This window comes from Cherax quadricarinatus, chromosome 16 (assembly GCF_038502225.1).
Source record: "Cherax quadricarinatus isolate ZL_2023a chromosome 16, ASM3850222v1, whole genome shotgun sequence".
Lineage (NCBI taxonomy): Eukaryota > Metazoa > Arthropoda > Malacostraca > Decapoda > Parastacidae > Cherax > Cherax quadricarinatus.
In genome coordinates this window covers 25,952,210-25,971,296 of record NC_091307.1, presented here as the reverse complement: position 1 = coordinate 25,971,296, position 19,087 = coordinate 25,952,210, and the positions used below count along the sequence as shown (strand labels likewise).

The 19,087-nt window shown below is 38.4% G+C and overlaps 1 protein-coding gene across 3 annotated transcripts in view; it reads left to right on the top strand.

The window, feature by feature from the left end:
* The first annotated feature begins 4,546 nt into the window (after positions 1–4,546).
* LOC128688907 (poly(A)-specific ribonuclease PARN) overlaps positions 4,547–19,087 on the top strand; it is a 48,646-nt gene continuing 34,105 nt past the window's right edge. For 2 of the 3 annotated variants that reach the window (XM_053776948.2, XM_053776947.2), the window contains exons 1-6: positions 4,547–4,706; positions 8,399–8,531; positions 12,221–12,307; positions 15,146–15,267; positions 16,142–16,236; positions 18,314–18,595. In XM_053776948.2, coding sequence (XP_053632923.1) covers positions 4,688–4,706; positions 8,399–8,531; positions 12,221–12,307; positions 15,146–15,267; positions 16,142–16,236; positions 18,314–18,595 — 738 coding nt within the window. In that variant the 5' untranslated portion in view covers positions 4,547–4,687. The remainder of the gene's footprint in view (positions 4,707–8,398; positions 8,532–12,220; positions 12,308–15,145; positions 15,268–16,141; positions 16,237–18,313; positions 18,596–19,087) is intronic. The other variant, XM_070085520.1, reaches the window with a different exon arrangement.

Here is a 19,087-nt window from a genome sequence, read left to right as displayed (position 1 = left end):
TAGAATCATTGTAATAAGTATGGCTTTTGAAGGAGGCATGATTATTACGGAAGTTTGTTGGGTTTAGAGTACCAAGAGGTTGCAGTGGCGGCTCTAAGTAGTTCTGAATACTGCTCACAAGATCATTGTTAAAGGTCTCTACAGAGGAACACTCATAGGAATTATACCAGTCAGTCACATGTGCAACAAAGTCATCATGCTGATCTGTGGGAACATTAAAACGTTTCCGTTTGAATATCCCACCAGGAAGGATAGTATTACCAATATCTAGAGAGGTTAGCCTAGGGAAATGATCAGACGCTATATCTGTTACAATGGAAGACTCACAGCTGGCAGAAGTAATGTTGAAGCCCAGGCACAGATCAAGGACGCCTCCATAGATATGTGTGGGTTCAAGGTCACCTACAATTTGGACATTATCATGACTGTTTAAGAGTGACAACAGTTGATTGCCATTACGATTACCAAACTGTGAGTTTCCAATGCTTTTGTGTCTCGCATTGTAATCGCCAATAATAAGAGTAGGCTCAGAATGAGCACAAGTTGGGAGCTCCAAGTAATTAAATTTATCAGCAGGAGCATACAAGTTAAATATGTTGAGAGCAGAGTTCCCTATATAAATCCTAACACCGTGATATTGTAGCCCCTCTGTTTTCTTGTGTGCAAGAAGTTGATGGGGAAGTGATTTTTTAATATATAGAACGCAAGAGTTAGTAGATTTGAGGTTATATGCAACAAATGATGGTAATTTAGGGGGTTGGGATTTTTCAGGGACTCTGCACTCTTGTAGACACACAACATCAATGGGTTCGGTGGTTACTTTATGATGAAGTTCAGGAAGTCATTTATATAACAGAAGGAGAATATATCTTAATCATAACACTCGCCAATTTGACTGGAGATTAGTGTCATGTACAGGACCCCCTTCCCCCCATTTTGCCTACATTTATGAAAAATTTACTGGACAGAATTTAAACATAAATTAGACAGCTTATCTGAGGTTCCTGGAGTTGTCTTGTCCTATTGCCTGATACTCAAATTATGCAGGAATGCACATCCAACAATTTCGGCTCCTATTTGAGAGGTGTCAGCCCAATTTTAACCTCTAGAGCACGAAAATTCCTTCCCATTACACTAACGTTGTATCCAATTCAAAATAACAATGGCGTATGTCTTCTGCGCAGGCACAGAAAATTTCCCATTTTTTATGACATAAATTTTTATTAAATACAATATAGGCCATCTATTTACCTATAAATTACCGTATTTCCGGAAAATATACAGTATTTTCCACAAGGCTAAGAGGGAGTGAATCTGAAATGGCAAGTTAAGTGACATGGTCAGGATCTAAAAATCGGCTCCTGCAATCACATTCAGGATAATATGAAAAGGTGAGTATACACACTATTTTATGTAAGAGGAAAAAAAATGACAAATAAAGGCTCTCAAAAATAAGGAGAGGAGAGGGATGAAGGAGGTAGATGGCACTACCTGGGAACAATAATGGACGGCCTGAAGACCCAAGAGAAAGAGGAGGTTGAGGGAAAGTTTACTTCTCTTTGGAGAAAAACTGCAGCAGTTTGCAATGAAGCAAGATATAAAGTCACAAAACTGATAAATAAGGCAACTATACCAGAGAAAAGGGCCTCTGAAGCTGGAAGAGGAAATAGTAAGGCTGGAGGAGACTAGAGGAGGAACAGCGAGGATGGTTTTTGAAAGGCAGTTCAATTCCCTCCGGGAGGAAACAGTGGCACTATGTAACAAAGTCATGGAAAAGATTTCAGAACAGGTGAATGGGGCTAATTTAGCAGAAGACAGAGTCCTAAAATTGGAAGAGGAAGAGAGCTGAAAAAGACCATGAAAGTAATGGCAGGGAGGTTAGTAGGGGCAGAAACGGTGAAGGAAGGAGAGGGAGACCATGGGTCAGGAGAGAATAATTATAATAATATCTTCATAAAATATAAAAAAAAAAAATTATCTTCATTTCTACAAGTACATGTACAAGGTATACAGGCCTAGCTGACATCATCGACATACTACTATATAGAAAGTGCCACTCAAGGGAGGTTCCTTGATGCTGGTGAGGGGGTTTTGATCCAGGGAATTGGGTCTGTGCTCCGGTTCCTTGAATTGAGCCTGAATACCTTCCACCCCCCTTCCCACGTCCTCTGTATAATCCTACGAGTTTAGCGCTCCCCCATGATTATAATATATAGAAAGCCCCTTGTTATGCAGAGTATTTCGGGCAAAATAGGTTACTTTTGTCCCAGGATGCGACCCACACCAGTCGGCCAACACCCAGGTGCCCATTTAACTGATGGTAGAAAAGGGACAGAAAATGTCTTACAGAAACACGTTTTAATGTTTTCCAGCCGTACCGGCGGATCGATCCCCAGATCTCAGGAAAAATCACTGGCAATGATGTTCTCTGAAGATAGGACCCCTCGAGAGAGGTTCCTTGACGTTGGTTAGGGGCTTTTGATATAGGGAATTGGATCTATGCTCCAGCTCCCTGAATTGAGCCTGAATACCTTCCATCCTCCCCCATGCGCTGTATAATCCTACGGGTTTAGCGTTTCCCCGTGGTTATAATAATCTGAAGATAGGAAGGCCAAAGTAAGTGATCAGAGGGACAGCAGAGAAAAGAGTAGAAACACAAATAAATCTGAAGGAGAGAATGTGAGGAAGGTCATTGATGATCCGTGGATTCAAGAGGTTGAAGGTGGCCCAGGTAGTAGTTGGGAAGATTAGGAACGAGAGATTATATCGATCATGGAGTACACAAGTAGAGAGGAAGTGGTAAGGCAAATGGCAAATTTTCTGAGGATTGGCAAGTTCTTCCACGGCAAACTGGTCCAGTCATCCATCAAGGTGTGGGGACCGACTACCAATACACTCATTTTACAGCTCATTATCATGCTTGCTGAAAACCAAGGCCTCAGATATGTTACATGGACATTTTAGCATCGGTAGCCAATCACCACTGGTCCCTTCCAGGGAATGCCTTGACGCTGATAACGCTCTTCATCCCAAAAGTTGGAACAACCTTCCACCTTTCCCTGAATCAAACAACATTTCCCAGGTGCTTTCCCATGAATGAAATAACGAGTTACAGTTCACTACCAGCAGGGTAGAGTTATTTTTACATAGGAATTACCAGTGTTGATGTCCTAGATAGCATCCGGCGAAGTCAATAGTGTCCAAGGATGGATTGGAATTGAGCAAGAAATGCTACATAACTGCCAATCTAGCGGCATATATATATATATATATATATATATATATATATATATATATATATATATATATATATATATATATATATATATATATATATATATATATATATATATATATATATATATATATATATATATATATATATATATATATATATATATATATATATATATATATATATATATATATATATATATATATATATATATATATATATATATATATATATATCATATACATATACCGCGTAGGTAGCGCAGTTATGTAGCATTTCTTGTTCAATAAACAAAATAGCGCCATTCCCATATCTACTCCTAGTGGAATAAGGTTTGATTTTACTTTACTTAATTTTAATTTTTGTTACTTTACTCATTTACTAATTTATTTTTACTTATTTCTTACTAACCTCTTACTACTTCACATCTTACTACTTTTCACTTTATATGCTTTATTTACTTAGTACTTACTAACTTACCCCATGGAAATAAGTCACTTTGACTTTTTTTAAGTTTATCCTTGGTAATGTACACATATGCTGCAATGTATGATAATTTATGTAACTGTACTCACCTAATTGTGGTTGCAGGGGTCGAGACTCAGCTCCTGGCCCCGCCTCTTCGCTGATCATTACTAGGTCCTCTCTCTCCCTGCTCCATGAGCTTTATCATACCTCATACCTATATCTGTACCTGTACCTGAATAAACTTATATACTTAACTGTACCTTAATAAATTTATTTACCTGTACCTGAATAAACTTACCTGTACTTGAATGAATAAACTTACCTGTGCCAGAATAAACTTACTTACCTGTTCCAGATTAAACCGGTTTGTGGTTCGTATGTCAGTTTACGTGCGGCCAGTAGTAACAGCCTGGTTGATCAGACCTTGATCCACCACGAGGCCTGGTCTCAGATCGAGCCGCGGGGGCGTTGACCCCCGAAACCTTCTCCAGGTAAACTCCAGGTGTACCAGAATAAACTTACCTGTACCAGAATAAACTTACCTGTACCTGAATAAACTTACCTGTACCAGAAAAAACTTACCTGTATCTGAATAAACTTGCCTGTACCTGAATAAACTTGCCTGTACCTGAATAAACTTGCCTGTACCTGAATAAACTTGCCTGTACCTGAATAAACTTACCTGTACATGAATAAACTTACCTGTACCTTAATACACTTTCTTACCTGTACCTGAATAAACTTACCTTTACCAGAATCAACTAAGTTACCTGTACCCGAATCAAGTTACTTATTGTTCGCTAGAGTGTAGCGGTTGTTGGAGTGAGGTTGAGCAGGTGGTGGTGGGGTTGTGGCTACACTGTCAACGTTGTTTCCAAACACAAGAGTCAACAAGTGAGTGAAGAACATTGATCTTCGGGAAGAACGTGAAGAACAAGCCGAGGAAGAAGTATTTTGTGGCACAACTGCGACCTTATTGCACCAATGGAGGTGACGAAGGAGAGTAAGTGTGGTGGAGATTTAAGAGTGTGGTGGAGATTTAAGAGTGTGATAGAGGTAAGTGTGGTGGAGAGGTAGTGTGATGGAGAGGTAGTGTGATGGAGAGGATGTGTTGGAGAAATAGTTTGGCAGAGAGTAAGTGTTATGGAGAAGTGAATGGTGGAGATATAGAGTGGTGGAGAGAGTGATAGAGATTATGTGAGATGGAGAGGTAGCGAGGAGGTTTAATGTGATGGAGAGGTAGTGTGGTGGAGGTGGAACCAGTTACATGCTGGTGGAGGGAAGCAGACGAGTGATCTCCAGGTGGTTGATGCTGATGAAAGAGCTCTTGATCCAGGAGCACTTCCACCAGCATTAACCATCACCTTGGCCCATCAATAGAAGTGCCTTGATGACAGTGAGAGGCTCTTGGATCAAATCTGATTGTCTTCCATTCCCCCATATGCTTTATGACCCCAATGGGTTTAGTGCTCCTTTCATGACTGTAATAATAAAACGAAGATCAATGAAAAAAAAACACACTGCTTGGCTTTCTTGGGTTATCCAGGGTTATTAACCATCTAGGATTACTAATGAAAGTAGTCTAAATCTATGAACCAAAGCTAATATTGTACTAAGGAAATTGAACATAATTAGTAAGTTTACAGGTGTATAGGCTATAAACACCTGTTGCAGCATCAAGCAATACTACATTGCTATTGGGTACTTAATACTGTTGAGGCCATATGTTAATTTAGGACTAAGTTAAGAATACCTAATAAATGAAACTGCCAAGACGAAGAATGGTCAGTTTATTTTATTAATCTCCTTCAAGAGGGAATGCTCTTGAATTGGAACTACCCTCCATGGATCACATTTAATGGCCTATTTCCCTGGGAAATAATAATAAGTATTATCATATTTATTATATTTATTTTTTTTATTAACACATTGGCCTTCTTCCACCAAGGCAGGGTGGCCCAAAAAAGAAAAACTCATTATCATTCACTCTATCATTGTCTTGCTAGACGTGTGCTTACACTACAATTTTAAAACTGCAACATTAACACCCCTCCTTCCGAGTGCAGGCACTGTACTTCCCATCTCCAGGACTCGAGTCCAGCCTTCCGGTTTCCCTGAATCCCTTCATGAATGTTACCTTGCTCACACTCCAACAGCACATCAAGACCTAAAAACCATTTGTCTCCATTCACTCCTGTAAAACATGTTCATGCATGCTTGCTAGAAGTCCAATCCTGTTGTACACAAAACCACCTTTACCCCCTCCCTCCAACCTTTCATAGGCTGACCCCCTACCCTGCCCTCCCTCCACTACAGATTTGTACACTCTTGAAGTCATTCTATTTTGTTCCATCCTCTCAACATGTCTGAACCACCTCAACAACCTCTCCTCAGCCCTCTCGATAATAGTTTTGGTAATCCTTCAGCTCCTCCTAATTTCCACACTACATATTCTCTGCATTATATTCACACTACACATTGCCCTCAGACATGACATCTCCACTGCCTCCAGCCTTCTCCTTGTTGCAACATTTGCCACCTATGCTTCACACCCATATAAGAGCATTGGTATAGCTATACTCTCATACATTCCCCTCTTTGCTTCCATGGACAAAGTTCTTTGTCCCTACAGACTCCTAAGTGCACCACTCACCTTTTTTACCCTCATCAATTCTCTGATTCACCTCATCCTTCATAGACCCGTCTGCTGACACGTCCACTCCTAAATATCTGAATACACTTCCCTCCTCCATACTCTCTCTCCAATCTGATATCCAATCTTTATTATTAATTAATGTTAACATTGAAGCATTGATAAGTCTCCATAATGTAACATTGACAAGATGACTATGTTTTGTTTTCATTTCTACTGTTTAATATCACTCATAACATATATTTATGCCAAACATTGAGAAATAATAAAGACTCCATTGAAAATCTTACATTGTTTGACTTTATCGGTTATCCTAGATTAAATCTACATATATGTATATACATGTATATATATTCCCACAACACAAGTGGGCCCCTCAAAACCATTGTAAAAATTTATCTTTCTTTAAAACCATTTGTGAGTTGTCCTAAATAAAAACTGAGCAGCACTTACTGACCGTTTTTCCTGGTACCTTGTAGATTAGTGGGAGAGTCTTCAACTTCAAACTGTATGAACTGAGATTCATTTGAGTTAATAATCCAAAGAATGTCTTCATCATTGAATATTCATTTGTTTAAATAGGCTATTGGCACTGTATGACCCTTGTAGGTTTAGTGCTTTTTTATTATAATAATAATTAAATAGGCTTTACATTGCTGTACATTAACATCTCCATTCAAAGCTGGTGAAATCGCAGAACTAGAGAGTGTACAGAGATCCTTTACTGCACGTATAAGTTCTGTCAAGCACCTTAACTACTGGGAACGCTTGGAAGCACTTGACTTGTACTCGTTGGAATGCAGGAGGGAGAGATATATCATAATCTACACTTGGAAAATCTTGGAAGGAATGGTCCCAAATCTGCACACAGAAATCACTCGCTACGAAAGTAAAAGACTGGGCAGGCGATGCAAAATGCCCCCAATAAAAGTAGGGGCGCCATTGGTACACTAAGGGAAAACACCATAAGTGTCCAGGGCCCAAGACTGTTCAACAGCCTCCCATGAAGCATTAGGGGAATTGCCAATAAACCCCTGGCTGCCTTCAAGAGAGAGCTGGACAGATACCTAAAGTCAGTGCCGGATCAGCCGGGCTGTGGCTCGTACGTTGGACTGCGTGCGGCCAACAGTAACAGCCTAGTTGATCAGGCCCTGATCCATCGGGAGGCCTGGTCATGGACCGGGCCGCGGGGGCGTTGATCCCCGAAATAACCTCCAGGTAACCTCCAGGTAGTAATATCCTTCTCAAGAGTTTAATACTGGAAACAACAATACTGTTAAGGAGGTGCCTTGGTACTGGTGAAAGGCTCTTGCTCCAGGATATTGGAACTTCCCTTCACTTCCTTGTGAAACCCAATTGCCTTCCATTCCTCAAGCATTACACAACCCCATAAATGTAATATTAATAATGATAATACAGCAATAATGATAATGCAGTACAGTAGAACCCCCATGTTTACTGATCTAGTATCTGCAGTTTCAGTTATCCATGGTTTACTGTCGACAAAAAATACCTCATAATTTTGCATAATAATGGCCCTAAAGTGCATAAGTAAAGAAGCTGGCAGCTCTTCAGAGCCTAAGAGAAGCTTTGATGTACTTCCCATCAGTAAAAAGGTGGAAATTCTCCACTTACTGTGTATAATTTATCAATTAAACTTTATAATAGGTATGTATAAGACTTACTTACAGAATTTGCTACTATCCATAGTTTCTGTATCCACAGCAGGTCCTTGGAACATATCCCCCAATGGATATGGGGATCCTACTGTAATTATAATAATGGAAACAACAGTGACACTTTCGGTTATGGGCTGCATAAGCTACCACCGAGAAGAGGCTCTGGTATTATCTGATCAGCTGACGTCATTTACTAAGACAAATTTGTTACGTGTAGTTAGTACTTACGCAATACATGTTGCAGTATTCTTTTCAAGGAAAATGTACACTTCCCTGTGTATATTTAACATTTACAATGTGTTTATTGCAGTAGGTTGTAAACTGAGATGCTAGTTTTAGCTTTTTCCATTTTTTTTTTTTCAGATTTTAAAGAGGTCCTTCCAAGTGTCCTTGAAGCAATTGGCAAGGCAGATTTTGTAGCCATTGATGCAGAGTTCACTGGATTGCGGCATTATAAGACTTCAAGTTATTGTGAGCTGGACACTGCAGAAGAGAGGTTGGAATACTGGCATTGTGTGGTCTTTGGCTGTAATCTGATTCTATACACTTCTACCTTATAATTCTTTTAAACTGAAGGAGGGGTGTTAATGTTGCAGTTTTCTAACTGTAGTGTAAGCATGCCTCTGGCAAGACAGTGATGGAGTGAATGATGATGGAAGTTTTCTTTTTTGGGCCACCCTGCCTTGGTGGGAAATGGTCGATGTGTTAATAAAATAAAAAATAAAAAACTGGGTACTGTATAAGGAATCTTCTTAGCATCCTGAAGTTAGTCTGCATTGATTCATATTTAACCCTTTGAGGGTCGACAGGCCCTCTCAGAAACTCGTTCTCAGGGTCGGCCAAATTTAAAAAAAAAAATAATAATTTTTTCTTATGAAAAGATAGAGAATCTTTTCCTGATCATAATGACACCAAAATTATGAGATTTGATGGAAAACTTACGGAATTGTGCTCTCGCGAAGTTAGCGGTCTCGGCGATGTTTACGCATCGGCGATTTTGCCCAATTTGAGCCCCATTTTCGGCCAATTCCTCTGTACTAGTCGACAAAAAACATGAATATTTCGCTAGAACTACATTTTTTCTATTGAATGAGTGCAAGAAACCACCCATTTACCATTTTCAACTATCTAATACAGTGGTCAGAATTTAGCAATTTTGCCAATTTCACACAAATTTCAAAAAATGCCAATTTCCGAATAGGGTCCAGAACAAACAAGAAATACATTCCTGGCACTAAAATGACATTTCTTCTGTTCATAGTCACGTCTCAAGGCCCCTCTTACATTCTTTTGCTTTCCACTTTGAATTTTTATTCTCACGAAAAATAGAAGATTTACTGTTATGCAGACTACTGCATTAGTGTAAAAAATGGTATAAATCATATTGGCGCACTTGCAAAAGAATGTTAGACTCACCAGTTGACGTGTATTGGGCGCTTGGCATGATTTGTTTACTTTTGAACTTTGGTAAAAATCGAACATTTCTGCTACTTTGAGCTCAATTTGAAGGTACTTTTCATTGTAAAACCAGTGAAAATCATCTCAATTTCTGTGATATGCATTCCATTCTATAAAATGAGACCAAGAAAACTAGAATACAACAATAAATACCATACGAAAATACAGTGCAAAGTCGCTGTTTTATGCCAAAAAAACGGTGAAAGTTTTTTTTTTCTCATTATGCACTGTGTGCTGCAGGATTTTTTTTATACTGTGCACACTGACCACATAGACCCATTCTTTCATATGGAGGCCTACCAGCCTTTTCCCGCGAGATTTGACGGCGCTAGAATTTATGCGTACTAGTACGTCAAAACCCCCTGCGCGTAAGACGTACTAGTACGTCCGAAACCCTCAAAGGGTTAAACCTATTACTTGCACAGTATGTATGCACTGTCAAGTCTTGATTATTCAGTAGGATGAATTATCAGGAGTCTATTAACCGAGTCATTTCTGGTAGTTTAAAGGCTTGAACTTATGTTGCCATTCCAAATTTGCCATTTAAAACTTGGATAAATTTTGTAATTAATTCAGTTTTTGTTAATTTGTGTGTGATATGGTATGCCATAGCATCAACCCTCCCAGAGTTGGAGGGAGGGAGCAGGTAAAGGAGGTTTTGAGTTCTAGGCACTTGAACACCCAACCTCTCAAGGAAGGTTCCTTGATGTTGGTTAGGGGCTCTTGATCTAGGGAATGGGATCTGTGCTCCGGTTCCCTGAATTAAGCCTGAATACTTTCCACATTCCCCTCCCCAGGCGCTGCATAATCCTAAGGGTTTAGCGCTCCCCTTGATTATAATACTAATAATAATTGAACACCCAACAGGTATGTGAGTACATTAGACTGGAGAAAGTGGAGGCAAGTGCTTTTTTATGATTTGACATGCTGTTGGAGTATAAGCAAGGTAACATTTATGGAGGGATTCAGGGAAACCACTTAGTTGGATTTGAGTCCTAGAGGTGGGAAGTACAGTGCCTGAACTCTGAAGGAGGGGTGAGGATGTTACAGTTCAGAGGGCCATCTGAACCATGATGTAAGCACTATTCTCGCAAAGCAATAATTGACTGAATGATGGTAAATGTGTTGTCCTTTTTTTTTTCTTTTGGTCATCCTAACTTAGTGGGAGATGGTCGGTGTGTTTAAAAAAAGTATCGTATTACTAAACCTTTTTTTTTTTTTTTTAACAAGTCGGCCGTCTCCCACCGAGGCAGGGTGACTTAAAAAGAAAGAAAATCCCCAAAAAGAAAATACTTTCATCATCATTCAACACTTTCACCTTACTCACACATAATCACTGATTTTGCAGAGGTGCCCAGAATACAACAATTTAGAAGCATATACGTATAAAGATACACAACATATCCCTCCAAACTGCCAATATCCTGAACCCCTCCTTTAGAGTGCAGGCATTGTACTTCCCATTTCCAGGACTCAAGTCCGGATATATAAAAATAACCGGTTTCCCTGAATCCCTTCAATAAATATTACCCTGCTCACACTCCAACAGCTCGTCAGGTCCCAAATACCATTCGTCTCCATTCACTCCTGTTGAACACGCTTACGCACACCTGCTGGAAGTCCAAGCCCCTTGCCCACAAAACCACCCTTACCCCTTCCTTCCAACCTTTACGAGGATGACCCCTACCCTGCCTTCCTTCCCCTACAGATTTATACGCTGTCCATGTCATTCAACTTTGATCCATTCTCTCTAAATGACCAAACCACCTCAACAACCCCTCTTCAGCTTTCTGACTAATACAGTGGACCCCCGCTTAACGATCACCTCCAAATGCGACCAATTATGTAAGTGTATTTATGTAAGTGCGTTTGTACGTGTATGTTTGGGAGTCTGAAATGGACTAATCTACTTCACAATATTCCTTATGGGAAAAAATTCCGTCAGTACTGGTACCTGAACATACTACTGGAATGAAAAAAGTTCGTTAACCGGGGGTCCACTGTACTTTTATTAACTCCACGCTTGGTCACAGACCGGGCCGCGGGGGCGTTGACCCCCGGAACTCTCTCCAGGTAATCTCCAGGTAATCTCCAGGTAAACACTTTCTCCTAATTTCCACACTCCGAATTTTCTGCACAATATTTACACCGCACATTGCCCTTTGACAGAACATCTCCACTGCCTCCAACCGCCTCCTCGCTGCTGCATTTACAACCCAAGCTTCACACCCATATAAGAGTGTTGGTACTACTATACTTTCATACATTCCCTTCTTTGCCTCCATAGATAACGTTTTTTGTCTCCACATATACCTCAATGCACCACTCGCCTTTTTTTCTCATCAGTTCTATGATTAACCTCATCCTTCGTAAATCCATCCGCCGACACGTCAACTCCCAAATATCTGAAAACATTCACTTCTTCCATACTCCTCCTCCCCAATTTGATATCCAGTTTTTCTTTATCTAAATCATTTGATACCCTCATCACCTTATTCTTTCTCCTAAGGATGGTGTTTTGCAAGGTAATAAATACAGTATCTGTGTAGCATTGGCTTTCAGGTTGAAGGTAAAAAATCAGTGTTAAGCAGTTATTGTAGACCACCCAAAAATTTAATTTATGATTATTCAGCTTTGACTTTTGAATATCTTGTAAATAGCTGTTGCTGATATATGTTTATTATACGTTGAAATTCTCTATAGGATATTATACCTAATACATTTCAGATATGCCAAGAGCAGAGAAGCTGCACGCAGTTTTGGAATGATTCAGTTTGGAGTAACTGCATTTAGATATATGAGAGAGAAGTCAGCGTGAGTATGAACTGTTACAGTGTTACAAGAGATTTAATTTCCTTAAGAAATTGATAATGTGGTTATGATTTTTAAATGTCTTGATCAAAAAGTAGATAGTTATGGATACATTAAAGGTAATTTTAAAAAAATTATTGTTTTACCCCACTCATATTGTATTTATATAGTTTATAATAATAATAATAATAATAATAATAGTATTAATTAAATAATAAATAATAATAATGTTAATATTAATGCTAATACATATACCCATAAAGAGTTGGAGACAGAGTGTGAAGGAGATTTTGTGTGGATAGGAGCATCAGCTGTATGAGTGTTCAATTGGAATGGAGACTAAGTGATTTTTGGAATTTGATGTTCTGTTGGAGTGTGAGTAAGGTAGCATTTATAACAGTATTTATGAAAACTAGCTAGTCTCACATAAATCTTGGGGTATTCTCGAGTGAGTATTCTCAAGTGTTGCTCTCAATTGTGATAGGACATTAATTAATGATCTTCACGATAATTATTGTTTTCTCATTTTCATTTTCTCTTGTTTGTATACCTATCCTCCACACTGCTCTTCTTTTCTGGTTGCCATTGTTTTTGACAACAGTGTTCCATTCCAGTTATGAAGTGGTTGTGGTAGTTAAGGTGCACTATGCAGGTGATGTTAAGGTTGTCCATTCTGCTGTCATACGGATGTTCTTAGAAGAGTTTGTTTTACTCTGGTTTTTTCACCCAGAAAAGAAGAATCTTTAAAGTTGCACTTAACAGTATTTCCAATAATTTCAGTCAAACCAACAGTTTCTGTAACTTAGCTGAACTGCTTGCCAGAAAACTACTTGGATACTTGAGAATTAATATGTCCTGATGTGAACCCCACTTGCTCTTCACCTCATCCCTGCTCACTATTTATGCTTGACTGTAGGGCAATTAATTGTAGCTCTTTTGTTTACCATCCGATTTCCTCCAGTTTTGGTGCACAAGACAAAGTGTTTTCACACCGTGTAAAAAATGTTTGTCAAAAATATACCTCAAACAACAACTGAGAAAAGACTGAAAAAGGACTGATTTACAGAAAATGCCCTTTGGCAGGAAGGTAGTCCTACATGGGACGACGTAAGGTTGTTTGGGCACTTGGTGCCCAAGAAATTATAGTCATTTATATCAGGTAAGGTGACGGTGATATGGGTAGCGCGTTTGCTCACAGCCCATATATTTTTTGGAATTTTTTCCTTGTTTTTTATCGCTTTTTCTTGCATTATTCTTTCTAATATAATAACTGACTATTTGGCATCATATAAAAGTAGGCGGAGCTTATCCGTAGAGTGCCAGCCAATCAGGCACCATCTGGGAACACTCGGCAGTATTCCCGATCCAGAGAAATCTCCAATATTATGCTTATATCAGCTTATCTATCAACTCTACAGCTTATTTATCTATCAGAATTGATCTAATATGATATAATAAACACTATAAATAACATACAAACATGTTATATACTCTAGACTGAATAAAATAAACCATAATATGGCGATAGACCATCGGGAATATTTTGATATAAATGAGTTACTGCTCTCCATGTCATATTCTTTGGTCTTTGAGCAAGAGAAAACGGTGTTTTGAAGAGGATAACTGCACTAGAACATCAGTTTACTAAGAAATACACCGAAACACTCTATTTTCGCGATTTTTTTTTTTTTCGAGATGGTGGGCAGGCCGGCGCTCCAGGCCAATGTCTCGGAAGTAACTTATTCACTTATTTCGCTAAGGTGCGCCTTTATTACTTAATTAAGTGGAATAATATTCACAGAAATGGTAAAATAATGATTTCTCTAATTAATTCAGAGGGAATTTTGGAAATATTCCAAATACTTTGGGATTTATGTGGGAGTAAAGGGCAGATTTTTTTCAACATTCCAAGAACTAACAAACTTTATTTTTTTGTGAAATAAAGATAAGTTATTTAGAGGAAAGGCCTTGTGGAAAATTAGTATTAGCATTGTTCTCTCGGCACCAAGTGTCCAAACAACCTTACGTCGTCCCATGTAGGACTACCTTCCTGCCAAAGGGCATTTTCTGTAAATCAGTCCTTTTTCAGTCTTTTCTCAGTTGGTGTTTGAGGTATATTTTTGACAAATATTTTTTACACGGTGTGAAAACACTTTGTCTTGTGCGCCAAAACTGGAGGAAATCGGACGGTAAACAAAAGAGCTACAATTAATTGCCCTACAGTCAAGCATAAATAGTGAGCAGGGATGAGGTGAAGAGCAAGTGGGGTTCACATCAGGACATATTAATTCTCAAGTATCCAAGTAGTTTTCTGGCAAGCAGTTCAGCTAAGTTACAGAAACTGTTGGTTTGACTGAAATTATTGGAAATAGACAACCTTAACATCACCTGCATAGTGCACCTTAAGGTGCACTATGCAGGTGATGTTAAGGTTGTCCATTCTGCTGTCATATGGATGTTCTTAGAAGAGTTTGTTTTACTCTGGTTTTTTCACCCAGAAAAGAAGAATCTTTAAAGTTGCACTTAACAGTATTTCCAATAATTTCAATCAAACCAACAGTTTCTGTAACTTAGCTGAACTGCTTGCCAGAAAACTACTTGGATACTTGAGAATTAATATGTCCTGATGTGAACCCCACTTGCTCTTCACCTCATCCCTGCTCACTATTTATGCCTGACTGTTCTCACCAAATTTGTCTGTCTGTGACTTGACGAAGCCCACTGCTTGGGTGAAATGTCATCCATAATGGATTCCATAATGTTGCATTTTTGCCTCTTTACCATGTGCTTAAAATAAAATTTTCTTTGTTTTGATTTAATAAAAATATTAACTGATTTCAGATATTCCCATGCCACATTTTGCTTCTACCTGCTTGGGAAAACAGGAGAAATTCTGTACTATGACAATTGCAGTCTCAAATTCTTGGCTGACTGTGGATTTGATTTCAATAAATTATATAAAAGTAAGTATTTTGGATAGTAGTTTCATGTTTCTTTGATTATTAATGTATACTTTTAGCTGCCGAGAATTCTTGAATACAGTGGACCCCGGTTTATGATATTATTTCATTCCAGAAGTATGTTCAGGTGCCAGTACTGAACGAATTTGTTCCCATAAGGTATATTGTGAATTAGATTAGTCAGTTTCAGACCCCCAAACATACACCTACAAACGCACTTACATAAATACACTTACATAATTGGTCGCATTGGGAGCTGATCGTAAAGTGGGGGTTCACTGTATTTTGTTGGATTAAATTTAACTCTTTTGGGATTATTAAATCATCTTTCAACGAACCAGCTGTATCCCATCAAAGCAGGGTGGCCCAAAAAGAAAAATGAAAGTTTCTCTTTTTAAATTTAGTAATTTATGCAGAAGGGGTTACTAGCCCCTTGCTCCCGGCATTTTAGTCGCCTCGTACAAAATGCGTGGCTTACTGAGGAAGAATTCTGTTTCACTTCTCCATGAAAAAAAAATTTCTTTATATAATTACCTTATTTGTGTACACCAGCTCTGTCTCAAGATTAGCAGACACAGGGTTGAATCTACACTTCTCCCTTCTCCAAATAATCCATGCAAGTTTATCATTTCACACACAATACTTTGAGAGCTTCAGTACCTGTGTTTCAATTCAGATATTACACAGTAAAGGGTCACTGTGTACAAAGTTATGTTAGCATGTGTTGAAGTTTGAGAATCATAGAAAATATTGCTGAAAACTCCTTAGAGAAATGAGAATGCCGTTTTTTTTTTTTTTTTTTTTTTTTTTTTTGCAACCATTATACAGAAACTAGTAATTGTTTCATTCTGAAATCCAATTTTTTTTTTTTTTTAAGGTGGGCTCTCCTACCTTTCCCTACTGGAAGAAGCTGAAGAAAGAGCAGAATATGCTAACCACTCCTTAGAACCACAAACACCATCTCCAATAAAAGTTAGTATAACCTCAGTATTATTTGTTCATCAGTTTATTAGATGTTCAACAGTACATAAAAAAGGTGTATGTACTGTGTTATGCTACCTTATTATAAATACAATATAACAATAGTTATGCATCCTGTTACTGCCATGGTAGTTTACTGTTTATGTATACTTGCTTATTGGCATGTAATGGTGCTGTTGTCCCCCCCCCCCCTTCCCTCTACCATTTGTTTGTCCTCGTCCATGTAGCAGAGGACAGACAGATGGAAGGCTCTGAACCATCACAGGTTTAGAGCTTTCTGTCATTATAGCATGTATTATGGTTTGTTTTAATTACACAACTATTGGGTTCTTGGCTATTGTTTACTGGTTAACTTGCAGTAATTTTTAGATATGCTATGGTAAATTTATTAGGTATAGGTAATCTATTTTTCTACCCAATATTGTCTCTCTCCCTCCAAGAAGAAAAAACATTCAGTTGCTTTCTTGCCAGAAGTGTGGTGACATCACAATTCAGATTACCTTCTGATTACAGCATCCCCATCCCTCCTTCAGAGTGCAGTTAATGTCCTTCCCATCTCCAGGGCTAAAGTCAGGCTAACCGGTTTGTCCTTATTCCCTTCAAAAGTTACCTTCCTCTTGCTTCAGCAGCATGTACTTTAAATACCAGTTATCCTATTATTCACTCCTACATGCTCACACAAGCCAACTGGATGCTGAATCCCCAAAAACTCAAAGCCTCCTTTACTCTCTGCCTCCAACCAATTTTGGGATGACCCTTACTCCTACATCCTCCCCAGATTGATTCAACCTCTTTGCTAACCTATCCCTCTCCATCCTTTCTACTTGCCCAACCACCTCAACAACTCTTCTTCATCCCTTGGAATTATACTTTTGGTAACCCCACAATGCTTTTTTAGTTACATAACGATCACTTCCTGAGAGAGATTTCTTCTTACACTTGGTCATGTTGGAAAACAGAGATGGTGAACCATGTTAATATTTTTATTTTATTTTATTATTATCACACTGGCCTATTCCCACCAAGGCAGGGTGGCCCAAAAAAGAAAAACTTTCACCATCATTCACTCCATCACTGTCTTGCCAGAAGGGTGCTTTACACTACAGTTTTTAAACTGCAACATTAACACCCCTCCTTCAGAGTGCAGGCACTGTACTTCCCATCTCCAGGACTCAAGTCCGGCCTGCCGGTTTCCCTGAACCCCTTCATAAATGTTACTTTGCTCACACTCCAACAGCACGTCAAGTGTTAAAAACCATTTGTCTCCATTCACTCCTATCAAACACGCTCACGCATGCCTGCTGGAAGTCCAAGCCCCTCGCACACAAAACCTCCTTTACCCCCTCCCTCCAACCTTTCCTAGGCTGACCCCTACCCCGCCTTCCTTCCACTACAGACTGATACACTCTTGAAGTCATTCTGTTTCGCTCCATTCTCTCTACATGTCCGAACCACCTCAACAACTCTTCCTCAGCCCTCTGGACAACAGTTTTGGTAATCCCGCACCTCCTCCTAACTTCCAAACTACGAATTCTCTGCATTATGTTCACACCACACATTGCCCTCAGACATGACATCTCCACTGCCTCCAGCAGTGGAAATATTTGTACATTAGAAAGCATCAAGCTGGTTTGTAATATCAAGGCATTGGAATATTTAATTTGACAACACATCCTCTGTGATATTACAGTTGACAGTCTTGTGGCAAGTTCACTCTCTAGCTAATTGCTAGTTCCAGGAATTGTACCTCTTGTATGGAATTTCAAGATATTTTTTTAATGCATACACTAATGTTGTACTTTTCTTGTAACCCCATTATAGTTCATGATACAGAAACATCATCCAATTTTGATTTCCAGTTTATGAGTTTGTTGTCACATTTGGAGTTTAGTAAGGGACGGTGCACCTGTTTTATCTTGTTAAATTAATAAAATAAGGCTTAAGATATAAAATAGTTTAGGTATTATTTATTTAGCCATGCATTATAAAGTTAGATAAAAAGAATCTTACACAAGTTAATGGCATATTTTTATTAATGTAAAGTTTTCTTTCTGCTTATCGTATAAAGGTAGCAGAGGAGAGTGCAAAAAAATTCTTGGAAGAGGTGGAAGCAAAAATGAAATTGCTAATGGCAGATGAGTCACAACAAGTTCTTGTGCTTCCTGGCAACAATATTTCTCCTTTTTTCCGGAAGATCTTGTACAACAATATTGCAGCCAAGTTCAAAAATATTCTTGTTCGTCTTGTAACAACAAACGATGAGAAAAATATTGAGATAAGGAAGTTTGAGTCGCCTGAATCTCGAATAAAATTTCTTGAAGAGGAGAGAGAGCGCAAACTAGATGAAAAGGTTGGTTGATCTAATTGGACTTAAATGTAAAAAAAAAAAAAAATATTTTTATTCTAAGTGCTTGCATAAAATTAATAAAATTATGGTAAATATTATTTGGTTTAACTTCAAAATTATATTCTTCACTGTGATTTAGTTATTAATGAAATAGTTTCTTAGCAGCTTGGCTGTCTGCTCTGCCTTGAAGGGATATGTGATCACACCATTGTTATAATTGAGAGAGAGAAACTGTTTTGAAAAAATAGTTTAATTGGTGTGGCTTTTTTGTGCTAAGCATCATTATTATTGTTATTAGTATTAGTTGTATTATTACTGATTATTACTATTTTGTTTATATTATTTGTTTTTATATATAATAATTTATTTATTATTTTTATATTTATTATTATTATATATATATATTTTTTTTAACAAGTCGGCCGTCTCCCACTGAGGCAGGGTGACCCAGAAAAAGAAAATCCCCGAAAAGAAAATACTTTCATCATCATTCAA